Source organism: Nannobrachium achirus, assembly GCF_963921795.1.
Source record: "Nannobrachium achirus genome assembly, chromosome: 5".
NCBI classification, from domain to species: domain Eukaryota; kingdom Metazoa; phylum Chordata; class Actinopteri; order Myctophiformes; family Myctophidae; genus Nannobrachium; species Nannobrachium achirus.
This window is the reverse complement of record NC_137814.1, coordinates 56,789,461-56,817,379: the sequence shown is the minus strand read 5'-3', so window position 1 is coordinate 56,817,379 and position 27,919 is coordinate 56,789,461. Positions and strand designations below refer to the sequence as shown.

Here is a 27,919-nt window from a genome sequence, read left to right as displayed (position 1 = left end):
TTGCCCAGTGCAGTAAAAAGCAATGATTTAAAGTTGACAAATTATCTTACTGACCAACACTCCGACAAACTCTGTTTGAAAGAGCAAAGTAGGCTGCCTTGCCAGGAGGAGACATGCGCAGAGGGCATTTGGTTTGGCTAATGAGGGCTAATAAGACACACCTGTGACCTGCTGCTAGTTGAATTATCAGTGGTAGACAAAGCTGTGTTATCCAGTTAGTCTTCACTCTTCAACTTCAGTCTTCAGTCCCTGCATGGACGGTGGACCCCACTTTGAGAACCACTAGTTCTACGATAGCCTCCTGTAAACGTGTGTGTGTGTGTGTGTGTGTGTGTGTGTGTGTGTGTGTGTGTGTGTGTGTGCGTGCGTGCGTGCGTGCGTGCGTGCGTGGCCGTGGTATCTTCTGCATAGGCTTATTAGGCTACTGTGTTCAATCTGTTTGTCATTCCATCTATCTGTCTGTGTCAATGTCATATTGAGTTAAAAAGAATCTCAATTTAAATAAGCCATAGGCTTTCTAGTCCTTTTAGTTGACCTTGTACCAGTGAACTGTACTGTCATGAAACTGTACCTTGCAAACTTCTAATACATTCTTCAATCAATCAATCAAACAATCAAACCTAGAATATCTTGGATATATAGGCCTATAGGCCCATTTAATCAAATGATACGAAATCAGAAGAAATTATATGTAATTCCAGAACAAAATAGGTTAAACATTACAGTGAAACACATCATACACATTGGTACACTTGGTATTTTATTATTATTCTGCTTTATTGACCAGGAAAACACACACACACACACACACACACACACACACACACACACACACACACAATGTATTTCAGTAGCTGGCACACAAGTATAGAGGCCTAGCCTATAATTAGTGCAAAGTAAGGTAATCACGTCAGTGTATTTAAGGCTCATAAAAATATGTTAAAAGCTGATGAATGATTCATATTATGCTAGTTGAGCATTAGAAAGGTTATAGTGCCCCCTTGTGGCGAGGGTCGGACATTGAGATGTGTTGACCTCAAAGTGACATCTCCAACTGCACTGAATTGTGTTTTAACGACTTTCAACCTGGTGTCCCTATTTTGAGCATGTTATAGGCATTATAAGCAAAATGTATGAAACGTGTATTAAAACAAAAAAAATAAAAAACGGTTGCATTACATTACACTAGCCATGAACTGACCGCTGGACTAATGATTGTTTTAAATATAGTGTACATGCAAGGTAGCCTTTTGATGTCAAAGAAAACAATGGAAATATAGTTCTTCTCCAGATCAGTAAAGATCATGTCTCCTTGACAGATCTCGCTCCTCGCTCAAAGCAAATTTGGGGCGCAAACTGGGCCACGCTAGAGTGGTTCTCAAGCAGGGGTCCCCAGCAGAAGTAGTTAATACAGCATCACAATCATTTAACCACTTGAAAACTAGCAGATATACAAGCTCTCAGTGCAAGCTTAACAGGCTAAACCTTGTCTTCGGTGGTCACTGGCACATAGCCTTTTAAGATGGGGGTCCCCGGCCAAATAGGATATCAATTTGGGGGTCCTTGACCCGAAGAAGTTTGAGAACCACCGCCTGCGCTAGAGGACAGAATGTACAGAAGGTGAGGAGCCATGCAGGAATTTGGATTTAGACGTTGTCGCACGGATCTTTTCTGCATTTTTGAGAGCCTTTAAAATAGACAGAAGGAATACTATACATACCGTAGGGTACTTATTTGCCACAGAATACCGGTATATGATGGACAAAACAAAACAAATAAATTAAGGCTCAAAATTGGCAAAGTATCCCTTGAAACAAACAGCCAAGCATCCCTATTAGTACAGGCAAATACAGCTTTGTCTATAAAAAAAAAATGAATGTTGTGGAAAATTGTGATTATTTTATGTAATTCTGTAAAAAGAATAACTTTCATATAGGCCTATTTTAGATACATTGCACATGCAGTGAAATATTCAAAAACTTTTTTGTTTTAATTCAGATTTTTGAAAAAATAAATAAAATAAAATAAAATAAAACAATCTAAAAATATTTCATTATTACACGAGACCACTCAAAACATGTTGAGAAATGTCAACCTTCTGAAGAGTTGCTTGAAGTTTCCGCAGTCAGTAATGATTTAGGATGCTATGGCATCTGCTGCTTCCAATGCTTTTTCACACGATATTCAAATTTTGTGAGACAAAGCTGTATACTAGGATGCTTTTACGTTGCCTGAGGGACACATTCAGAAACAGTGCGTCCAAGCGATTGACAAACTACTAGGCCGTATTAGTGGAAAACCCGAAAGGCAGAACATCAACACAGAGGTGGTTTTCATCCACACACGAAAGCATCTTATTTCACTAATCACACAAACACCCAGCTTCAACCTGAGACAGCGGAGCAAAGAAGTGAACAAAGAACTACAGTACTATGAGAAAAGTGTGTGCTGTAATAAGGACTGTTTGTATTATGTTTTACAGTACATATATATAAGAATATGAATGAATGAACCAGTGTCCATTCATAAGACCAGACCCCTCTGCACTATATGTCAGTGATTCTCAATTTCAAGGACCCCCAGATTAAAAAGCATTAGAGGCCACACGGACCCTCCCATTTGATACAATATTTTATCCCCGGGACCCTAATCTACAGAGTAAAATCCTCAGCGTTAATTTAACTTGGAGAGTGTACAAATGGAATCACATTTGTTGGTACCGACTCTCAATCATTTAGTTGGGGGTGTGGGAGCCCTGGAACCCCCTCAACGGGATACTGGTCAAGTGGGCACTAGGGACATCTGGGCACCTCGATGTGAAATTGACTATTTTGTCCAAAATGTTATAAAATACATTTTAGAAAAATGGTCTTAAGTAAAAGAAAGTGTCCATGATGTGAACATGCATGGTACATCATTATCAGACTTAATTTCATCCTTCAACTTCTTGTTTATGCACCCAAATGACTGGACATACAGGTTTTGTATAGCAATTGTAGTAATTGTAGAATTATTAGACCTTGTTGAATGTTGCAGCATGTAATGATCACATATACTTTCTATAACGTAAGACCATTTTTCAAATATGTAAGTTTTATGTTAAGGACAAGGTCCCAGACATTGAGAAGCAGCGCATAAAGGCCCCATTTACACTGGCAGTCAAACCCAGCCTGAATCAGATCTGTGTCACATCACCAAATGAACCAATCTGGATGTGGCACAGATCCGATTCAGGCTGGATTTAGCTGCCAGTGTAAATCCGGCCTAAGAGTTCCCTTTAAGCAGTTTAACATCAGAGGACAGATTGGTGGGTCTCCGCAGTGTGTGGTGGTGGTCTCAGGACAGGGGTCTCAGCAGTGGGTGGGGGTCTGGGGCATGCTGTTGAGGCGCGCCGTCTGGCAGGTGGAGGGCGGGGTGAAGACGTCCGGGTCGCTGATCCCCAGCTGGATGTCGAAGAAGCGGGTGGAGGTGGTGACGCTGGTGTTCCTGACGTAGGTCTCCTGCACGGGGTAGCAGTCCTGCAGCGTGTAGACCCCCACCCACGTCTCGTCTGCTCCGTGGAGACACACAGAGAGAGAGAGACACCGTTTGATGGTGGCGGTGGAAAAGATAAGTGTCTCAAAGAAACTAGGATACCAGGTAAACAATGAATCTGCCTAGTCTCACGCAGCCAGACAACTATTCCACAATCTCATTCATTCATTTATTCAACATTTATTTAACCCATTTATAGGCCTAGAATTATTGACTGCTTTAGCTATTGAAAAACAGCAGATATACAAGCTCACAGTGTGGCACCGAGTGCCGTGCTGCGAGCTTGTAGATCTGCTATTTTTGAAAAAGTCGTGAAAATGTGTGCAAATCTCTGAATATATGTATTTTCAAAGCGAACGTTTGTAACTAAAATTTTGCTTCTGGGTGGTCCCTGGAACTAAATATTTTGAGATGCAGGTCTGTGGCCAAATACATATTATTTTGGGGTCCTTCACATGAAAAGGTTTGAGAACCACTGACACAGTAGTCTCTCAAGAACAGACTAACTGAGCTCCAGTTAAGTGAAAAGGACCTTTTCTTTGACGATGGATAGCCAAATTGCTGACATAGAAACATAGGTTTTTCAAAAAATCTTAGAAGGATTCAAAAGACAAATAGAATCGGGTCAAAATTCTAATTTTCACGATTTTTCAAAAATAGCAGATGAGCTTGTATATCTGCTATTTTTCAATAGTTAAAGCATAAAATAATGATACACAATAATGTGTACCCGTTCTAAATGGGTTAAATTCTCGGGAGAGATCAGTTGAGGGAGACCCTCATTTACAATGATGCAGAGATTACACACATAAACCATAAACAGAGAGAAAAAACAATGTTGACAACAATCAGTTAAAACAAGTTAAAAACAGGTAATGCACGGTTATTAAGTACTCCTAAAATGACCAACAGATGGTAGGAATTCCAGGAATCAGGTGCACTTAATGCTAAAAGCAGTCTTTCCCAGTTAGTTCCCGATTTAGCAAAGGGGACCTGAAGGACCAGCCAGTCGCTGGAGTGAGTTTGAATGTGACTAGGTTTCCACGTAGCATGGAAGAGATGTATGGTGGAAGTTTTCCAACCAGGGCTTTATAAATGAAGAGATGCCAATGATAATTGCACTTCCCTGACAAGGAACACCAACGAAAGGTTTCGTACGAAACCATGGTTTTCTTAGTTTAGGAGAAATGCACTCCTCTTGGGTTATCGCGCCTCCTAGCGTGCGATACAGAGCTACACATATGCTCCCGAATGACACAGTCGGAGGGTATGCCAGTCAAACGCCCCGCCCCACCCGTGGGCATAAGGCGCGAGACTGGCATGTGTACTTCCTCTTAACAACACCGTTCCTCTGCACGCAACATGCGCGCGAAGGGGCGTTTGAGGAGTGCATTTCTCCTAAACTAAGAAAACCATGGTTTCGTACGAAACCTTTCGTTTTCTGTCATTTACTCGAAATGCACTCCTCTTGGGTCACATAAACCCCCGGAAGCGCACACCCTCAAAATCCGCCCGCTCCGCCTGACAGGAGACCACACCCCCGGCGTGGCCCCTCCCCCACGGAGCCCCGAGCCCACCGGACTCGAGAGCGGAAGAAAGTAGAAAGACCCTGACAGACCGAAATCCGCCTCATGAACTAATAGGCCGACCAGGTCCGCCTCATAAAACCCTGACAGGCTGGAGCCCGCCTATTCACTAATAGGCCCACTAGCAGCCGTTTTATAAGGAAACAGGGTCTCCCCCTTTTACCGAGAGCAAAGGGACTTGGTCTCAGCTATAAAAAAGGGGGAAAAAGTCTTTAACTAGAGGAGGCGGCAACACCCAGGACCGAATGCGCCAATGAAGATGGAGCCACGTCCAAATGGTAAAAAACCACAAAAGTCGACGGAGTCGACCAGTTAGCCGCCGAACAGATCTCTTGGATCGAGACACCCCTGGCTAGAGCCCAGGAGGTCGACATTCCCCTAGTGTCATGAGCCCTTAGGCCCTCAGGAACCGGGACTTTAGCACAAGTGTAGGCCATCTTTATGGCCTGCACAATCCACCTTGAAAGTGAAGCTTTAGCCACCGCTTTCCGTCTAGGACCACTTTTAAAAGTGACAAACAGTTGGTTTGACGCTCTAATAGCCCTCGTCTTCTCACAGTAAATCCTCAAGGATCTTACCGGACAAAGACAATGTAGACGCCTATCCTCCTCCGAAGAAAACGGAGGAGGATGAAAAGCCACCAACTCGGTTGGCTCATGTATAATCACACGGTTCTTTGGGACAAACGCCAAATGGGGTTTTAGCAGAACCTTCTTGCCATCCTCACAGAATCTCATGCACACCGGGTCCACCGATAACGCATGTAGATCACTGACTCTTTTGGCTGTAGACAAAGCCAACAAAAGACTAGTCTTAAAACTCAAAAGCTTTAAGCTCGCCGCCTCCAGAGGCTCAAACGGTGGACGGCACAGCCCGTCCAACACCACACCCAAATCCCACGATGGGAAAAGGGACCTAGTAACCGGTTTAAGCTGGTGCACACCCGCTAAAAACCGAGCCACCAGACGGTGCCTACCCACCGTCTTACCCTCAAAGCCCACATGGCACGCTGACAGCGCCGCCAAGTAACCTTTAATGGTAGAAAAGGCAAGACCACTTTCTAACTTTTCCTGAAGGAAATTCACAACAAGCTGGACCGGAGCCTCAAACGCCACCACCGGTGACGTACGCTCCGCACACCAGTCTTCAAAGATCCTCCACCTCTTATCATAAGCCGACCGCGTGGACGAAGCCCTAGCACTTTGAATAGTCTGAACCGCCCCTGGTGTCAGACCCAAAGCGCTCAAAGACTCCCCTTCACGGGCCAAACCTGAAGGTCTAGCTTCGCCGGGTCGGGATGGAAGATCTCCTGCCCTGCCTGCCGTAGCAGATCTCTGATTGGCGGCAGAGGCCACGGGTTGCCGTAAAGGAGGGGAGATATCTCCGACCTCCACACGCCCCACCCCGGAGCCACCAACAATAGTTTGAGGCCGAACCGCCTGACCCTCTCCAAAGTCTGGGGGATCAGTTCCAACGGAGGAAACGCGTACAGCAGTTCCCTCGGCCAGTCGTGAGCCAGAGCATCCAGCCCCAGTGGGGCTGGCCCCGTCGCAGAGAAGAAAAGTGTACACTTCGCGTTCTCTGCTGACGCGAACAAGTCGACTTGAGGCTGACCGAACCTGCTCCAAATCTGTCTCACCACTCCCGGGTGGAGGGACCAATTTGCATAAAGGGGCTCCCCCCTGGACAGCAGATCTGCTCCGCTGTTCAGAAGCCCCGGAATGTGCGACGCCTTGAACGACGCCAAACGTGGTTCCCACCACAGCGTCAGATCCCGCGCCAGCTGATTGAGAGCCGGGGAGGAGAGGCCCCCCTGCTTGTTGATATAGCACATGGTCGTCGTGTTGTCCGTCCTGATCAACACGTGACACCCTTCCACAAAAGGCAAAAAATGTTTCAACGCCAGAAACACTGCCTTTAATTCCAGGAAATTGATGTGCCGCTTCTGTAGAGCGGAGTCCCAAACTCCCCTCACCGAACGGCCCTCGTGCGTTGCGCCCCAACCACTGAGGCTGGCGTCCGTTGTGATCACTTTCCGTGACACCACCACGCCCATACTGACCCCCTGGGACAGAAGAGTCACGTCCACCCACGGTCTCAGTGTGTACACACACCCTGGGGACACCTTGACCTTGCGGCGACCTTGTGTCGAGTGGATTTTGAGTGCCAACATCCACTTTTGAAAAGGCCTCATATACAGCCTGCCCAGCCTGAGTAGATGGATAGTTGAGGCCATCAGCCCTGACATAATCATGCAGCGCTTGTACGTGACCACTCTGCCCACGCGAAAAGATTTCGCGCAGGCCACGATCTTGACTAATCGCTCCTGTGAGAGTCGAGCCGTCATATTTATTGAGTCCAGCGAGATCCCCAAAAAGGTGGTCTGCTGAGCTGGTGTTAACATACTCTTTTTGAAGTTTATGTTGAACCCCAGAGAGGTTAACTGCGACATCACCACATTGGTGAGACGTGTCACCTCCTCTCTTGAACTTGCGCTTATTAACCAATCGTCCAGGTACGTCGCAAGTCGGATTCCCTGCTGCCGCAGGGGAGCTATAGCCGCTTGTGTCACTTTGACAAACACGCGGGGAGACAGAGAGAGGCCGAACGGGAGAACAGTGTATTCGTACACTTTCCCCTCGAAACCGAACCTCAGGAATTTTCTGTGTGGGGGGTAAATTCCCACATGCTGGTACGCGTCCTTCAAATCGAGGGACGTCCAATAATCGTTGATTCTGATCGAGCGCAATAGCGCTACGTTCGTCAACATTTTGAAACTGTACTTTACCAGAAAATTGTTGAGGGCTTTTAGGTCCAGAATGGGCCTCAGCCCCCCCCCTTTCTTTGGCACAACGAAATAATGAGAATAAAACCCCAGACCGAGCTGATCTGTGGAAATTTCCCTGATCGCTCCTTTCCCCAATAAAGAGTGAATCTCCTCCCTCAGAATCAAAGCGGCCTGCCCCTTTGCATGCGTGAATATCACTCTGTCTGACAAGGGAGGCTGGGTTGAGAATTGTAGCCTGTATCCCTGCCTCACGGTGCGAAGCACCCAGGGACACGGCTTGCATGCTTTCCATTGAGTTAAATGCCTTGACAAAGGATTCTGAATGGGAGCTGACGTCAGACCTAACGGAATGTGATTGATAGGAATGCACGGTATGTGCATCCCCGGACACGACTCTGACGTCACCGGTAACGCGGAAGTCAAAGGGACTCGAGACTGAGTCACGTGACTTACTACTGAGCGTGACACCGTCTTGCTGTGACGCGAGGGCCTTACGTTTAATGCCTTTATCACCGGCGACAACACTTTGTTGCACGGTGGGACAGGAGGCAGAGGAGGAGTGTAAAAAGGAACGCATTCTTGTAAACACGTCCTGTCTAAAACCCTGTTTAATACTGCTGTCGCAGCTCTGGCTGGGACAGCTAAACAAGAAAGACCTCTCTGCCACCTTCTTACCTTGACTGGCGCTTTGGCGCCCTCTCGTGTCGGAAGGGAGGATTGAGGCTGTGGAACAATTAAACCTTTTATATTGGAAATGCCCCTTAAGGGGGTTTCCTTGAAGGCTGTTTGTGTTTGTGATTGTGGTACTGGGCATGCATATTTTATATATGGATGTCCCCACTGGGGATTCTCCATTGTGTGTGCATTGTGAAAGAAGAGACCTTGTTTCGCAGACACATTCTTTACTGGGGAGAAAACATTTGGCACAGTAACAAAATTCACATTTACATTGGATTCCTCCACCCTGGGTGGCAGGATCAAAAGTGCACTGTGCTTGCGCGCTGGAGAGCCGTCCATGACCCTGTCTCCGTGCGCCGAGGGTGAGAAGGCCCTCTTTCTCAAAGTGTCATTTTCTCGACCCTCTCCCACGCCCCCTCACTGCTGCACTGTATGAAGGGCGAGCTGGTGGGCGCATCTCCTGGTGCTGGGAGCCCTGGTTGCTCTGACTTCTGTTTCTGCTCGTGCCCGAGGAGGAAGACGGAGCTCTAGGAGAACGATGGGGTTTCCCGCCCTGTCGGGGGGGTCCCTGATATCTCTCCCTATTACGGGAAGAGCGTCCTGAGTAACCTGACTGTTCTTTCCCTTTATCAGGTTTACCCAAAACAGCATCCACCACTTCTTTTTGGGCTTTATTGGTGTCGGTGATGACACGGAGGAAGGGTAACGCTCCCTCGAAGAGACTGTTGGGGGCTGTGTCCAGGCCCCTCAGCTCCTCTCGCCTCTCGCTGGCCTTTGGTTCGTCGCCTTGGAAGGGGACTTTCTGCAGCCACCTGAACCTCTCCATGCTGACAGCGACGTCCATCCCTCTGCCAGCCCATTGGATGGCATGGACGTTGCTCACTATTGCCAGCTGTAGCATGGCATCCCATTCAGCATAGGCTTCAGGAGGGAGGCGGTCCTTGTTTTGGAGCAGCATCTCTGCCATGGCTCCATTCATCAGCCCCACCACGTTTAAACTTTTCACAGAGAGCCCTGCAGCTTTATAAACATTTTTTACCATGTTGGAGACCTTGTTCTCGTCCTTGTTCTTGAACTTGGGCACAGGCTCCTGAGTGAAGGGGCATTCCGTGGGTTTAAACTGGGCACAGAAGAACTGATTAGTGGCGACATCCACAGGGGGAAGGCCGCCCACGCCAAACTTGTCCTCATCCGCCAGTGAGGTTGACAGAGCCATCTTCCCGGGCTCTCTGTGTTCTTTCCATGTGGAATGGAGAGCTTCTTTGAGCCCCGGGGTAGCGGGTAGCTTCTGAGAGCGAGGGACTGGTGTCTGTACCTCTCTCTTGCCCGCAAACTTGATCTCCGTTGAGCTCGCAGGGCGAGGCTCCACTGGCATAGTGAGGCCCATCTTGGCCACCGCCAGCTCAACCACTGCCAGCAGGTCCAGTTCTTGTGGGGTGGATTCTGCTGTGGCGCCCACCTTCTCCTTATCCACCGCTGCCTTCTTGGCAGGGGCGATGGGGGGGGCTTGGGGTGAGGTGCGAGGGGTGCCGCCATGACGGGGGCTTAGCATCACAATGTCCTCACTTGTCTCCTCTTGAACCAAACCGTCCTCCTCCTCCTCCTCTTCATCTTCCTCCTCTTCTCCTTCCATGGCATCTTCCTCCTCCTCGGAGGTGCCAAACTCGTCCGAGCCACGAGGCACTTTACGTGGCACGTTCTGTTGGGACGTTAAGAGAGGGGGGAAAGAGGGGGGGGCGGTGACCGCTGGAGTCATCAGGAACGGGTTGGTGGGGTGAGGAGTCCCACTGGTGGCCGCCTCGGCGGCGACCGGAGACAATGGCCCCGCCTGGAGTGGTCCCTGGAGGCTAGCCTGCAGGGCGGCGGAGGCCTGGAGAGGCCCGGTGCTGGTCAAACCAGGACCGGGCGTGAAGGAGAAGCGCGGGGTAGAGCCGAACATGCCGGTTCCACCACTGTGCGCTGTGGTAGAAATAGTGTACATCGGAGAGAAGCTACTGCGGATAGGTTCGCAAACACTAGGAGCCGCCTGGACAAACCTTGCTGCGGTGCTGGAAACAGGCCCGCTTCTTTGTCCTGGCGTGGCGGGGATCTGAGCGCCGTGTTCCATCTGAGCTCCCCGAGCGACGTGGCTTTGTTTGGGCCTTGCAGCGTCCATGTTCATGACCACCAGCAGACGCTGGTGAAGAACGGCCGCGTCCATCGTCGCGCAGAACACGCAGCTGTTTGGGAAGTAGAAACCTTGCCAAGCGTGTTGTAGCTCCAGACAGCCCAGGCAGATGGAATGCGGGTCCTCAGCGGCGATAAAGCGGCTGCACTCCGGATCCCCGCAGCGTCGAGGGAGGGGTGGTGAAAACAGACCCTCGCTAGACATGACGAAGGTAAGCTAAGCTAACCTAGGCTAGCCGCTTGTTATCGTTAGCAGCAAACAGCGAAGAACAAAACAGAGAAGAACAGACCAAGTTGAACGAAACCCGTGGGTGATGGTCCTACTCACCGCTAAGGCTAAAGTTGAATTCGAACTGGTCTTATACTGAGTAACTTGAAGAATTAATTAATTGTCGTAGAGTAACATGTGTAGACGTCCGTATCTCATGCGTGCAGAGGAACGGAAGAGGAAGTACACATGCCAGTCTCGCGCCTTATGCCCACGGGTGGGGCGGGGCGTTTGACTGGCATACCCTCCGACTGTGTCATTCGGGAGCATATGTGTAGCTCTGTATCGCACGCTAGGAGGCGCGATAACCCAAGAGGAGTGCATTTCGAGTAAATGACAGAAAACCCACCATATACAGGGCGCACTGATGAGTGTTATATAGAGTCTGGAACTACCCCTCCTGAAAGAAAAAAAGAGGTGGAGTCTGAAGAGATGAGTCTTCAGACTATGGCAGAAGATTGGGAGTGACTCATGAGTCTGCACTTCTGACTGCAATAGAGTTTGTTCCACAGTTTGTGAGCCAGGAGAGAGAAGAGTCTGGGATGTGCTGTGGAGCGTTTTGCAGGGTGTCGGTTGACTCTTTTAAGAGAGGACAACTCCAGACTAAATAAAATCTAGGCTCATTTTCCTACTTACAGTATATTGATCCCAAATTACTGTCCATGGGGTCTATTCATGGACGGATTAACCCCCGCGAGGGCCCCTGGCCAATAATTTTTTAGGGCCCCCCTACCCCCCACCAGAACCCCTCCTCCCTTCCGACGCGCACTACCCAGCTTGGATTTTAAGCCATGATGATCATCTGTGGACCAATAAAGCACCTGTAGACAACAGAGGAGGGGCCCACACATTTGATTTTTGATTAAAATTTACATTTAATTTTTGTAAATTGTCAATGACTACGCGGGCCAGTTCCCCTTAGGGCCCCTGAGAGCCAAGGGCCCCTGGCAACGGCCCCACCGGCCCAATGGTTAATACAGCCCTGGGTCTATTAGGCAGAAATGCCCCTGTCGCCCAGTTTCCCCAGCAGAACCCAGCAGGCCTCACAGCATAGAGTGGAGCCCATAGACGGGTTTCTGGTCCACGTCACGTTTGATTCGGTACCAAAATTAGCCAATGAAACCAGGCTTAACCAGCGCTCCCCAAAACAACAGGTTTGGGGATTGGACGGACTGATTACATGATACAGTCACCTGTGCATTTAGTCTCAATGTTTGTAAACAAGAAACCCGTCTATAAGTCGATTGCTTTTACACTATTTGCTGCACTCAAAAGTTTTGTATTTTCTTGTTTTTTTTTATCAATCTGTTACTAGTTGTCATTACAAACACATCCATGCTGTTTTGTGTTTTGCCAAGTCCCGGGAAAAGACGTGCTGTGATTGGCCAGTACAGTCACTTTGATTGGCAGTTTTGCCAAATATAGGGAGACCAGATGTCCCCCTTTGTGTGGGACAATCCCAAATTACCATGACTTTTCAGACGTCCCACACATTGAAACACTGTCCCACATTGTGACTGGCATGCAGGCTCCAGTAATAAATCAATGTGCAGGTGTTGATAGGTGTGCTGATTGTTCCTGAAGCTCTTAATGTGAGCTCACAGCAAGCTAGACTGGACCACCACACTGGACATAGCACTGCTCTAGCGGCACGTGAATACATTATAGGGTAGGATATGCTTTTATTTTAATTGAACATGGACACATTTATTTTGTTGAGAGACAATGTTCAGATAGCCTGACACTCAGCCTGAATTGACATTTCGTTTCACTTCATTATTCAGTCTGAAAGTGCTTTCCCCCAAGGCGATTGCAGGGATGGGCGTTGCCAAAAAGAGGCAGTCTTCAGCGATTGGTTCACCGACCAACACATGACATAGTGCTGTTATCATGGTTGTTATGTGTGGCTGGCTAGTGGCTAGCCTGTTGCTTGCTAGTGCTACTTGCTAACCAAAGAAACAGTCAGAATAGGAGCACTACGAACTAGTAATCAAACACAACATAACATGCCTGCTACTGGTGTTTCATAGCGAGATCGATACGATCGCATTTTACCGCAATTTACCGCATTTTATCGCAACGCGATGCACGGTACGGTACGGCGGCGGCGCTGGTGTACTTGGAAACACACATGAGTTCTGGGAAACCCCCACCCACGCTGATCACAAGACACTGATTCACGACGCTGATTCCCCGTACGGATTTTCAACCGAGGGAGGACTCTTCAATGAGAGCACTTCTAGACCCCTGAATCGCCAAAACAAAAAATTTAAAGGGGTGTGGCTAGCGATTCAGGGTCTGGAACTAGGCTAATGTTCAGAAGGAACCGCTGCAGCATCGTTGATCTAAACAAAAGCGAAATGGAATAAAGATATGTTTTTAGGCCTGTTAAAATAACATGAGAAATATCAATATGCAGTATTAGGCCTATAGTCGAATATGACATTAAGGCATAATCCCACATTGTCCCACACAAGCAGTACTTCTGTCCCACAGATGATATCATCTTTCTAGTTTAGTCTGGAATTGTCCTTTAAGCGAGGATGCTGGGAAGCCAACAAGGAGGGAGTTACAGTGGTCAAGATTGGACCATGGATCGTGATGACACTTACGTTTACGAGCTGGTTTCCTGTCAGACCACTCCTGCACCTGGATCATGTCCCCGGGTCCGCCGATGAAGTACTGGTCCTCGAAGGTGGAGTTGTCTGGGATGTCGAAGGGGTCCCAGGCCTCCGTCAGGGCCAGCTTAGAACACTCCTTGGTCTTCTGGTCGATCTGGAACATCACCCCAGTCTGGTACAGGTAGATGTACTCGAAGGACCTGCAACCAGAAGACAAGAGTTGAGATGGGATGGATGGATGTTTAGACCAGTCAAAGTGGGACCAGTCAAAGTGAGGGGGTTCCACTTGAGCCCTATAAGCCAGGGCATAGCAAGTGGACGTGGTTTACTAGTGCCACTATAAAGATTGACCATTTATTTTTTTTTCCCCATGGAGATGAATGTTAAGACTTTACTTTTTTTGAATGTTCTGTGAGAATTTGACTGTGTTCCAAATTACCCACCACATTATTATGAATTAATTATTCTTATGAATTCAGCCAATCACTTGTAGCTATGACAGTCTCATGATCTGCAATGTAAACTGATCAGAGTCATGAGCCACGATTATGCTGACTCACTTATCAACACTAATTTTAACTTCACCTTGTTGCTGCAACTCATGTGTAACCTCTGCCACTGTTTATGCTTACTATGTTTATAACTTGGATTGTTTTCCCTTTTTTACCTTAAACCTTTGATGTGACAATAACGTGTGATATTGGCACATATCGTCTCTGTGTAGGGTGGAAACCTCATGTGTACAAAACTGTTACTTTTCAGGATTCAAACTCAAAAGGAACAGATCTACAAGCTCAAAATGCATGCTTTCGTGCCCACATTTTGAGCTTGTGGATCTGCTACTTGAAACGCTTTTGTGTGACCCTCTGTAGTACAAAAATATTAAGATAAGTGGTTTCTGCCTGAAAACAACAATCATGATACATATGTAACGGAGGTGATCCGGACCTCCCCACCCGGCTTCGTACCCGGGTCTCCCACGCGAAAGTCCAATATCTTAACCACTAGACCAAAGAGACATCTCTTTGATCTGGGGGAGATACTAGACTTTTGAGGCTTCAAGGCTGGGGCTGCGACTCTCTCCGTCACACATACATGTTATGACATCTCATACTCACAAATGAGTTTATATTTTATTTAAGGTGAGCAGGTTATCCGGGACAGAAATGATCGATTACAAAGGGATGAAGTCATCATACTGTGTCTAGTAGAGTAGAGCCATCATGTGCTCAGAGCAAGCCGTCACAGTGGATTAACCTTTGGTAATGGACTCATGACTACTGAACAACAAATGCTAATGTTGTTGGCAGCAACTTTTAAACCCATTTAAACCTTTAGAAAGCATCTGTGTCACTTGTAACTACTTTAACCATTATTTTATACTTTAGCTATTCAAAATTAGCAGATATACAAGCTCATAGCGCTATGAGCTTGTGAGATCTGCTATTTATGAAAGATATATAGATATATATTTTAAAGAGAACATTTGTATATTAAATCTTTCTTTCTCTGGGTCTCTGGAACAAAATATTTTGAGATGGGTGTCCGTGGTCAAATACATATAATTCTGGATCCCGTCCTATTTTACAGTACACTTTAAGACAGAATAAGACATAATAAAGCCATAATAAGAAATAATGTGTTGGTAATTAGAACTAATATGTTTTATTAGACAGAAACAAAGACAGAATAGCAGAAAGAGCGGATACATTCCTCTGGCACCGGCACCTGCCGTGGAACTGCCGTGGCAGGTACCGCCGCACGACTGGCAGTTCGAACGGCAGTCGCACTGCATCGCCGGCGATAGGACTGGCAGTTCGACCAGCAGTCCCGGCAGTAGGACCGGCGGCCGCCGCACGGACCGGCAGGTCCCGTCGCGGTAAACTGCTGGTCCGTGCGGTGGTGGCTGCCGCGGCAGTTACCAGTGATGCCGGTCCTAGCGCGGGCGATGAGGCACAACTGGTCGAACTGCCGGTCAGCAGGTCCCGGCACCAGATAATGTATTTCGGTCTTTCTGCTATTCTGTCTTTGTTTCTGTCTAATAAAACATATTAGTTCTAATTACCAACACATTATTTCTTATTATGGCTTTATTATGTCTTATTCTGTCTTAAAGTGTACTGTAAATTAGGATGGGACCTAATTCTGGGGGTCCTTGACATGAAAATGTTTGCGCACCACCGATATAGAAACATATGTTTTTCAAAAAACTGTTAGGATTTAGAAGACATTTGTAGAATCAGCCAGTGGGGGCAATAAGACCCAGCATTTAGAACATATCGAATGTTCATTTAAACACAGATGGAACAACACTAGCTGCAACTCTCAGATTACTTGATTTCTTTCTTTCAACATAAAGCTCTATTAGAGCAGTGGTTCGAAAACCTTTTAGCTCAAGCGCCAAAAAAGAAATTGATGAAAAAAACCTAGTGAAAACAGCAGACCGACACGCTCATAACGTGCCCCTTCGTGCTGAGCTTGTAGACCTGCTATTTTCACTCCTTCTTAAACATGTTTTTTTCCTAATTTATGGAATTTCTTCAAAATACCATGAAAAATGAAATGATAATTAAGAACAAAATGTAGGAAACAAATAATAAAGAGGTATTCATTCACTCTTGACCCATAAAAAATGGTCTGTGCCCCACAAATGGGTCCAGACCCACTGCTATAGTGTGTTCAGTAACAGAGTCGTCTCTCTGTCTACCAGGTGAATACCAGCTTTTTAGTACAAGGTGGGTTACAAATGTCAACCAATGAGGAGAGAGAACCCCCTCAAAGATCATTTATAAGCTTGTGTTCTGGTTCTAATGTTGTCTGCTCATTATAAATGATGTTATCATCATTTCCAGTTCCACTTTGTCTATCCTGTATCTGGAGAGACCCCTGAAAAAACACTTTATATAGGCTAGTAATCTCTATGAATTGAGTACCCCAACAATGTAAACAAGCCATTGTGCTTTCTTGGGTTTAAATCCTATTAGTAGATCTAGTATCTCTATAGTACTGTAGGCTACTGTGCTTTTCCTATGGAAACTTCAAATAAAGTATTCAAACAATAAATCAATCAAGGATTGCTATCAGAATAGAGCTTTAGCACTAATTTTAATGCCAAAATAAATAAATACATAACTTACAGCAGCTTTAAAGTAATGTATTGTTGTTGTTAGACTATTATCATCGTTGTTATTATTAGGCCTATTGTTATAATTAGCCTATTAATATGTGTTTGCCTATTGGCAGGGTGTGTTTAGTAATAATAATAATAATAATATTATTAGACTATTATTAGTGTCATCTAATTATAATTACTAGAAGCTGGGCCGCCCTTCGGGCGGCCCAGCGTCTAGTCGGCGACCTGGCCAACTCGGAACAATGTAAATAGGGAATGAATGCCCCGCCCTTTAATGCAAACCCCATTATACCTGTTTTCATAGGACCCGTTTTGACCATTTGTCTGCCTGTGTCCATTTTTGCCCATATATGGAGATATCTGTATCTGTCTGTCGGTGTCCATTTTATGTCCATATATGGAGATCACTGCAGTTATAGTTCTGGGTCCATTTTATGCCCATATATGCCCATATATGGAGATATCTGTCTATCTGCATCCATTTTATGCCCATATATGGAGATCTCTGTATCTGTCTGTCTGTGTCCCTTTTATGCCCGTATATGGAGATCTTTGTGATTCTGCATCCATTGTATGCCCATATATGCCATATATGGAGATATCTGTTTATCTGCGTCCATTTTATGCCCATATATGAGATTTCTGTCGCTTTTTCAAACAATCGTGGGTCGGGTCGGGTTGAGGCCGAGCACTGCACTACCTGCTGCGGTGGGGAACGCACGTGCCGAATTTGAAATAGGGAATGAATGCCCCACCCTTTAATGCAAACCCCATGAATGCCCCACCCTTTAATGCAAACCCCAATATACCTGTTGTCATAGGACCCGTTTTGACCATCTGTTTGTCTTTGTCCACTTATGCCCATATATGAAGATCTCTGCACACACAGTACCGGTTGCGGAAAACTCTGATGTCAGACTTTATGCCCATATCTGGAGAACGCGCGTGCCGGTGGGAAGAAGGGTTCTCGAGATACGCGGATTACATACATACATACACATTCACAGAGATTTTGTGTTGACTCATGTGGCGTACGTGATGTCAGAGCCTTTTATGAAGTGATGTCACAATGACTCAGCGCTTGCGCCGATTTCCTCCGGAACAGCCTGATGTCAACAATCAGCTCCGCATAAGGAGATTCCGAACGTTTCGCGCCGGTTTCGGAAAACCGCGAGTCGGGTCGGGTCGAGGCCTGGCACTGCACTCCGCGCGGCGGCGGGGAACGCGCGTGCCGAATCTGAAGCCGGTGGGACGAACGGTTCTCGAGATACGCGGATTACAAACAAACAAACAAACAGACAGAGATTTGTCGCATTTATAGATAGATTATCATCATCATCATTCTTTACCTCTGACATGGTGTGTGGCTCACAGTGGCTGTTCTTCTTGTGTTATTATTATTAGTGCAGAGTTATTATGAATGTGTTTACCTCTGGCAGGGTGTGTGCTTCTTGTGCTGCTGCAGCACTCTCAGCCTCTGGTTCTGGGCGTCGTAGCTGAGGTCTGAGCGGGTGTTCCTCCCGGTGCCGTGGTCGTACTGGACCGAGCGTCCCTCCCACTGCAGGGGGGCCGCGCACGGCCCTGCCGGCCCGGAGGAGCCGGGGGAGGGCAGCACGCACGCCGCGGAGAACAGACACAGCAACGACGACACGACCCGGAGCTGCATGATGTGTAATAATGTATTCGCGTGCTGGAAAATGAAATAAATGTAGCGTATCGCTGCTGCCTGGTTCCCAGGGTTCCAGACAGTGAACTGACGGCCCTTTTGTTTGGAAAGAGAAGCTGCGTAATTTGCGTAAAAATGCGCAACGCGCGCATGTCGCGTCACTGGCCTGATGTCCAATGATAAATATCCTTCCATAATAATCAGATGGTAGGCTTCCCAAAGTTCCCAATTATATATATGGCCCTATGGGCTTTCCCCTATATTATAACTCTATGGTCTTCCCCCTCCAATTCGGACTATACAATCTTAAATGGCAAATATTTGGTGTTCTAATCATAATTCCACTTTAGTTAAATTTCCACTTACTTGATTAGTTCATTGTTGCCTGCATTCGAATTAAATATTTCATTTTAATACATGATAATAAATAAACCTGGTTTCCGAAACAAGGTTTAAACGTTTTACAAAAGACAAGGAAAAATATGTTGAAAATAAATGAAAGAGATAGGCTACACACGTTTAAAGATAAACCATTTAAATGCTGGTGTGTTGGTACTGTATCTCACTCTTGCATTCAATAAATATTTATATGGATTTTCTATATCCTAATACGAATATTTATTTTAATGTCATATATCCAATCCAAATAATAGGCCTATTATTATAGTGTTCCGTTATCTGTGCACAGGTGCGTGTGTTTCACATCTCCACCACCAGAGGGCACTGGGCAGGCAATAAGACGCCATGGAAGGACGGCGTGAATCTATTCTGCATCTAGCTTGAGGCAAGACCCAAATTCAGAGTGAACATTGTTAACCCAAATCTTTGCTTCGGGGGGTCCCTAGAACAAAATATTTTGAGATGGGGGCCTGCAGCCAAATAAATATCATTTTGGGGTACAAAGTTTGAGAACCACTGATATAGCAATAGGTCTACGTTTTTTTTCTTCTGTTAATTGAGATGTTATGGTCCTCAAACTTTGTCATGTCAAGGACCCCCAAAATGATATCTCAAAATATTTTGTTCCAGGGACCCCCAGAACAGAAGCAAATATTTGAGTTAAAAATGTAAAAAAATAAAAATAAATGGGTATTGCCTTAAGCTAGATGCAGAATAGACAACAAGCGGAATGACGTCACGCACGGCGCGGATTGATGACGCAATCAGACCATTCAATCCAACATGGCGTCCAAACAGCATGGGAAGAAGAAGACGAGTGTAGTTTCTGGATCTTTAAGAGCAGAAATGGAACAAAACAAGGCAGATGCTGTCAACATGTTGATGTTTGACTCCAGCGATGAAGATGATGATGATGACGGAGCTCCAGACGAGGTGACGTTTGAGGACTCCAAGACCAAGGCTCTGCAGAGCATGAGACAAGCTCTGGAAGCTGTGAACAGGTTTACTATGTTTACTATTTACACCCTAACCCTAACCCTTACCCTAACCCTAACCCTACCCCTAACCCTACCCCTAACCCTAACCCTAACCCTGCTTCGGAATAGCGGTGTTTCGGAATGGCGGACTGTTGCCCATTAATATACATGAGACTAGCTCTGGAAGCTGTTAACAGGTTTACTATGTTTGTTATTTACACATTAATATACATGAGACAAGCCCTGGAAGCTGTTAACAGGTCACTGTTTGTTATTTACACTTTAATATACATTAATATATATGAAACAAGCTCTGGAAGCCTCCAACAAACAGGTCACTATGTTACAATATACAATATTACCTACAATAACATACAGTATATTATATAAATGATGACACCCTGCATGCTGCAACAGGTGACACAATGCAATAAACATAATATATAGCTTAGTAATATAACGTGTTTTGCAGCATAGTAACAGAACATTGTTATGTTACAGTATGTGATGTTTTTGATGCCAAGGAATGAAACAAAAACATGTCATTGTTTGTGTTGACAGAGAAAAAGAACAACTGAAAGAAAAGAGAAGGAAGAAACACGAGTTGTTTCAAGAACAGAAGGTAATGGAGTGTGTGTGTGTGTGTGTGTGCTGGTGTGTGTGTGTGTGTGTGGTACTGTGTGTCAGTGTTAGAGAGAGAGAGATGCACTGATCCATATGTGTTCTAGGGATGGGTCGTTATTATCGTTTGTCCTGATAAAAAAAAAGGAAATCTCCACGATACGATTATTGTAATTATTGTTATGAAATCGTCATGCACTGGGATCAATTCAGCTTTTATTTGCCGAGCTGCATATCCGGTACCACTTAAACCCTTTATAATTGGTAAAACAGGCTTGGAAATAATGTACTTGATACAGTCTTTTTTTCCCCCACTCTCTACCAAATCTCTTTGCAAAAAAATAGCAGATCTACAAGCTCACAACGCGCTGTTCCTGTAGATCTGTTATTTTTTTGGTGGCAAATGCTCCGCCCCCAGGATAATGGATGTTGGGGGATGTTTTGATTATCGCGATAATATTGTAAATCACAATTTCTTTGGTCACAATTAATGTGATATGAAATGTTATTGTCCCATTCCTAACGTGTTCTCTTCTGGTCTCTACAGAAACGCAGACTGCTCCCCGCTGAAGTCCTAGAGGAGATCGGCGCGCCGCCTTCAAAGTACGTTCAGTCTGACTGCCTCGTTCACTAGAGGATCTATCGATCTTTATGTCTCTCTCCATCATTAGGAGGAGATCTGACTCAAAGACAGACTGACCCGCACACTGCCGCTTGTCCGTTTCAGAGAATTTATTAATAATGTAGCAACGTTTCGGTCACCAGACCTTTCTCAAGCTCCATCATTAAAATACAAATTCTTCTCCTTCTCATCTGCTGTCATTCATATAGGAAACGGGAGCTGTCAAAAGATAAAGGTAAATAAGAAGACCCTTCCCCTAACTTTGATTAATGCTGTACATTTACCTGCTTATTGTTGTCACATTTTTATTTTTATTCGTGATACATTTGTCTATCCTTTCATAATTGATAACAACAAAAACTTTAATTAATGCTAGACTATTGCACAAGGGTGGTGTTTGCGAAAGAACTGATCTACAAGCTAGCAACGCATTGTAAGGCGACGTGTTAAGCTTGTTAGATCTGTTCTTCGTCAACGACAGCCACGCTATGCCTATACTATTCATAATGTATGTATGCTGTAGTGTGTGAGAGAGAGATCTTGTTAATGAAGTTCTATAAAGCATTGTGTTTGTTGTTGTCACCCAGCTGAAGACGTGGAGAGAGGTGAAGAGGGAGGTTCCTCTGAGGATGATGAAGATGAGGGCGGCGACATGGCGGAAGAAGAGGATGAGGACACAAAGACAACCAAACAGAAGTACAGCCGCACGTACGTACAGTATAGCCTCCAATGACAGCCCGTTCATGTCTGATTGTATTAAAGGATGATAGTCACCAATATTGCAACTGTACGGACAGCATAGATTATCCTGTCTCTGTCGAGACTTTGTTTGTAAACAATCATCTATCGTCTCTGTCGAGTGGAAACAAACCGTTTTATGTCAAACTGTTACTTTCACGGTTCAAATTCAAAAGTAGCACATCTACAAGCTCGAGCTCGATGCGAGCTTGTAGATGCTGTTTTTCTACGAGCTCTTCCAAACTCTAAACACGGGACCAAAATGATGGCTGCACATACTGCACTAGTTTAGTACAGAAAGTTTAGGCAGAAAGTTTCTCGTGACAACGGCAGATCTTTTGAGACCGAACCTTCAAGATAAAATGGCCGATAATGGCTTTTCATTGGATCTTGTTCTTTTACGTGAGCTTGACCTGCAGACATGTTTTCCCTCCAGTGTGAAGGGCAGCTACACGGTGACCGCCATGACCAAGGCTCCGCCCCTGTCCTCCTCCCAGCAGCAGAGCGCCATGGACTTCCTGCACAACAGGATGTACGGATCCAAGAGCAGCAGAACCACATGTAAGAATACACTGTACACACACTGAACTGATCTAAGAGCAGTAGAACCACATGTAAGAACACTCTGTACCAGTGTTGTTTTTGACAGCAAATTTTGATTTAGTTTTAGTCCTAGTCTTTTGAATAAAATGTATTTTAGTTTTAGTCATAATTTAGTCAACTGAAAAGTTTTAGTTTTAGTCTAATTTTAGTCGACTAAATGTCATAAGATTTTAGTGACTAAATCAACAAATGCGTTTTGGCAGGCCTTGATTTTACACTTGGTTGGGTGCTGAAAATAGCAGATCTACAAGCTCACAACGCGCCTTGTAGATCTATTTTCAGCACGCAACACCTGAGAGCAACCAAACATAAAATTACTCTCTTCTCCACTAGTCCCTCCCTAACGTTTTAGTCTAAGTTTTTATTTTGTTGACGAAATTGTCAATATATTTAGTCTTAGTTTTAACCATCACAGCTTAGTTTTTATTTCGTTTTTATTTCGTTTTCGTCAGTGAAAAAAATGCAGTCGACATACATTTTTCATCATAGTTTTAGTCGAAATCAACGCTGCCTGTACACACACTGAACTGATCTAAGAGCAGTAGAACTACATGTAAGAATACACTGTACACACACTGAACTGATCTAAGAGCAGTAGAACTACATGTAAGAACACTCTGTACACTCACATATTGTACGCCCGCACAGAACTGTAAGAACACACAGTGGGCTCTTTTCCACCAAAAGAACCTTGGTTCAAGAACCAGTGCCATTCAACTTTCTTGGAACCTTGGTTCGTCCTTGCGAACCGGCTTGCGTTTCCACCAGATTGAACCATGATTGAACCAGAGGAACCAAGGATTTTGTGGTTCCCGTTCTGAACCAACTTTTACGGTTCGGAAACCAACTCGGTTCTCAGCGAAAAGCTCACCTTTGGTTCATCCCATAGGCGGGAGAAAGAACCCGAACCGGTTCCTTGCCGGTCGAAAAGCGCCCATACTGTACACTAGGCCTGTCAAAATTTGCCAAAAATGGCATTCGAATATTCCCTTCAAAATCCACCGTTGATTCGAATAAATTCGAATATTCGAAAATATCGAATAATTCGAAGCATTCGCACTTTGAAGCTGTTTATTCTAGACAGTCGCTTGTATCGCTTTACTGTGTGCAGGTCCGCGTTGGTCAGGGACGTGCAAAGAATGTTAAGAGAGGCAGGGGCTGACATTTCTAAAAGGGCCTTTTGGTGGACAATTCTCTGTTAAAAGGGCAGGGGCTCAAGCCCCGTTTGATGTCTGTGTGCACGTGCCTGCGTTGGTAAAAGCAAGAGCAGAATCGGATCGTCGCTGCAAAGCGTCACAGCAGCTGTGATTGAGTTGGAACAGCCACGACATGAAACGAGCAATTATAATCACACCAATGGATTATGTTTTGGTTTGAACCAAATTAGGTAGTCTACAAGAGCAGCGTGAGTGACAGAGGGAGTTTTACCGTTACCGTGGCTGCGTGCGGGGAGACTGACTCGGTGAGAGAAGAAATCCATGCTTTTTTATATTGTGTTTTCGGTGGAGAAGTCTCGTTGTATGCCTTCCCGTCACTACCAAATGAGTCGCCCGTTTCAGCTTGACTCGTTTATCATTCTGAATCAACGTGAGCAAGTTTAAAAGCACTGTGTGTGCACTGTGCACTGCGAGGCGGACGAGTGCATCTCTCCACTCCGACATGTGACGGCCAGTGACAGTGTGAAGGGAAAGTTAAGCAGCTGGAGGTTTATTCTTCGCTGTATGACGGTGTCGCTAAATAGGCACCCTTAATTTACAAGCCCACAACGTATTGGATCAGCGACGTATTGTGGACTTGTAGATCAGCCCACTTTTGCAGCAGCGAATGGAGACTTCTGCCTTGCGAGACCAGCCACCTTTTGACGTTCCATGCGCCCAGAATCTCGCGAGAAGTGCGGTAGATTTGTTTTAATTAAATATAAATTAATTCGAAGCTCAATTTTTTACTTTCGAATATTCTTTTATTGTTAACATTCGAACGAATATTCGAATATTGAATATTCTTTCACACCCCTACTGTACACACACAGAATCGCCATGCTGGCTTGTGGTGGGCATTTTTGTCAGTTCCTTTTTTGCCACCGACATACCAAATGATTTGACAAACAGATGAAGAGCGATCCCTGAATGAGGATTGTCTGTAACTCTGAGTGTGTACAAATGGAACCAAGGAGCTATGGAAGTCCTTGAAAATAAAACGTTAAGTAACCGCTGTACTAGTTGGACTCCTAATGTGCCATACGTGGGTCATAGTAAATCAGTGTCATACATACAGTCTTGGCTAAAGTATTAGCACCCTTGCATTTGTAAAACAGAAAAAAACGAAAACATCTTCCAGAAGCTTGGCAAATTAAAACATATTTTGCATCAACATACAGTGTTTGGTTTGCAGAGGAACACAACATAAAACTAGAATAAATACAGAATCCTAGCTCATTCTACACAGAAACTTGCATACGTACTTAAATACGCTGTACTTGAATTTCAAGCAGTCTATTCACCTGGAACTCACCTGGTGAGTCCAAGTTGACTTAAATCTTTAGTAACCACTAATCCACCCAGTTTAAATGGAGTAAATCCCTCATTCTGCTGTTTTGTGTCACGCACTGAGCATGGACCAAATAAAAAAGGAGAGAATTGGAGTTCAGAGGTCAGATTGCAGCCAAACATGGACAATCTGAAGGCTCCAAGTCCATCTCCAGAGACCTTGATGTTCCTTCACTGTGTGCAATCTAGACCATTGTGTGTTGTTGTTTTTTTAAACAAATGCAAGGGTGCCAATACTTTTAGCCACGACTGTATTCTAAAGAAAATCTGGAGACCTTCAGTAACCTTGACATTCAGTAATTGGGTCTTATGATCAAAATAAGATCGTTATAACGGTGTGTAAAAGCAGAATTTGCTGCGGACGAGGCCATGTCTTTGTCACGGACATCATTGCTGACCCCTGCATGGAACTGATCTAGGGCCAGAACCAACACAGCAGCTGATCATACATACTTACTGACTGCACTGAACTGACAAAGAGGATCAGTTCCACATCGTTGCTGTCGGGCAGAAACCTCTTATCACCACATTTTAACTTTTTGTGTTTTTTTGTTTCTCCCCCGTAAATTAACGCCCCTACTCGATCATACTACAGCGTCACACGAAAGCACCAAAAGTAGCAGATCTACAAGCTCAAAAGGAGCTTGCAGACTTTTGATGCTTTTGAATTTGAATCATGAAAAGTGAACAGGTTTGGACATAAGAGGTTTCCAGCCGACTGAGACGATAATGAAAGAACACAGTACACTTCTGTGTTATTGTTTTCCATTGCATTTTTCATTTACATTCATATTGAAACTGTGCCATATTTCCATCGCCCTGTCATTACAGCCAATGAGCTTCTCTCGCTTGGGATCAAGAGAGGTGAGAGTAACGTAACCGCCATGGAGTTCATCAACAAGGACTGGGGTGAGAACACACACACCCTCACACAGCGTCAAACATCTGTATGTTTTAGCTAGGCTGAAGTTAGGATGCACTAACAGACACATTTGATCTTGTTCCCTGTAGTTATGAGATTGGATTTGGTATTCGTGTATTCATACAAAATATCTCATTGTTTACTGGGGTAACAGCATAGGCGTGATTGAGTAATGCTGAATTTATAATGTGTGACGCAGTTGCGCAATTAAGTATAAAGGCCCATTCCTAACAGATAAAAAGAATATCTGTGACAGATTTTTTTTATCTGTATCTTACCATCCACTTGAATGGAGAAAAAGATTTTTTTATCTGGAGAAAGAGATTATTTTTATCTGTTATCTGGCCCAGTGGGAATGGGCCTTAAAGCAGCCTTCAGTGTCCAGACTTTTTGAATCACATTTCAAACCAACTAAAAATGTGGTTCAAATCCGATTCCATGTGTTTTCTTTCAGAGTTGATACAACTATTTCTAAATTGCACAAGGGGTCGTTATTTATTTTATATATTGATGCTGCCACAATGATCAGAACAAAATATATTTTACTCTTTATGTACCTGTTACCCAAGGCATACACTAACAATAAACAATACCTTTAAAAGGTTTCTAATGTCCACTATGACCTCTACTCTTCCAGGCTACAAGCACAAGGCCAACGCAGAGAAGTTCAAGAAAAGGTGGCTCCACAAACAGAAGCTTCAATCCAGCTGATTCGGGGGTCGTTGCCATGTTGGCTTGTGGTGGACGTTTTGGTCCGTTTATTTTGTTTGCCACAGACACACACACTGAGTGGACAATAATATGACCAGAAACGCATAAAGAGATACTTTGAATGAATGACCATAACTGGTCTGTAACTCATGTGTGTTTAGTCAAGCTCAACCTCCTCTCCTGAATTGCTTTCTGGTCCTATTGATTTTCTTTTTTTAAATCTACTAGAGCTGTGAGCTTGAAGAGCCACCCTTCTCCCGCTTGAGAGAAGGGTGGAGGGTGTTCAAATGGAACCAAATGGACCTGTACGGGTCAGTTTGGTTCCATTTGCACACTCAAGTTATGGTGTTTTAATTGAGAACCACTACTACCGGTGGACTCATAATATGCCGAGTGCATCTCTCCATTCCGACACTAACGCTATCTCTTACCCTAACCCTAAACTTAACCTCTATGGAAGTGTTGCCACTCTGACAATAAGAAGTCACTGTCGGAGTGGCGACATGTCGGAATGGAGAGCGCTCCCGTAATATGCCATAGTGTCATACATATTCTGAAGAAAGCTGGAGACCTGACGTTCAGTAGTAATTGGGTCTTATGGTGGAAAATCTCAAATTTGCCACGGACAAGACCAAGTCTTTGCCACAGGCACATTTGTCCGTGCACGGATATTTTTGATGAACCGTAATCTGATTGAAATGATCACGGGTTCCATCTTCAATGGCGCTATCAAGATCTGTAAAGAGCAGTTCATGACACAGTCTGCAATTCCACCATAAGCAGCGCCATCAGATCTGTAAAGAGTAGTGTGCGGCTCAAACGGCACACGCTTCAGATGGGACTGATGACTGCTGCGACCAAAATGTCAGCCACATCCAATATTCCATGGACTGTAAATATGAGTAAAAAAGTTCACCAACTTCAAACCGTAGAGCTAAAACACTATGACGTGTGTGTGCACCCATGTTGTGTTGTTTTGGTCAAATAAAAAGAGAAATGTTCGACTACGACTAAGAATAATTCGGGATAAACTTGGGTCTTAGCTGGGTGGCTGTGGTGTTTAGTAAGAGACTGCACAGAGGAAGCAGCTTGGCTGTAATCCATTCTGCTTTTCAATAATATTCATTCACATGCTGTTATTTACCACAAAACTGGTCAATCTAGCGTCAAATTAGGGTTGTAATTACACACATCCTAAGAAATTAAAAACGTACAAAACATTGTCAAGAAAGGGCCATTTGTACTATTTCACTTCACTTATAAATAATGCTATGAATCTATTTGTTCTTTGTATTTGTGGAGGAATGAATTGTGGAGGAATAAAATGTGACTATGAAAAA

The 27,919-nt window shown here is 45.0% G+C and overlaps 2 protein-coding genes across 2 annotated transcripts; one reads left to right on the top strand and one right to left on the bottom strand.

The window, feature by feature from the left end:
• Positions 1–896: 896 nt before the first annotated feature.
• epdr1 (ependymin related 1) lies at positions 897–18,527 on the bottom strand. The gene is made up of 3 exons (XM_080726975.1): positions 18,205–18,527; positions 13,633–13,841; positions 897–3,550 (listed from the first exon to the last, which is right to left on the bottom strand). Exons 1-3 carry the CDS (start codon positions 18,438–18,440, stop codon positions 3,351–3,353), a joined length of 645 nt encoding a protein of 214 aa, XP_080583101.1. The 5' UTR covers positions 18,441–18,527; the 3' UTR covers positions 897–3,350.
• A 1,089-nt stretch (positions 18,528–19,616) lies between these two features.
• nol7 (nucleolar protein 7) lies at positions 19,617–27,919 on the top strand. The gene is made up of 8 exons (XM_080725480.1): positions 19,617–19,840; positions 20,378–20,438; positions 20,985–21,040; positions 21,269–21,294; positions 21,647–21,767; positions 22,234–22,358; positions 25,778–25,855; positions 26,506–27,919. Exons 1-8 carry the CDS (start codon positions 19,623–19,625, stop codon positions 26,577–26,579), a joined length of 759 nt encoding a protein of 252 aa, XP_080581606.1. The 5' UTR covers positions 19,617–19,622; the 3' UTR covers positions 26,580–27,919.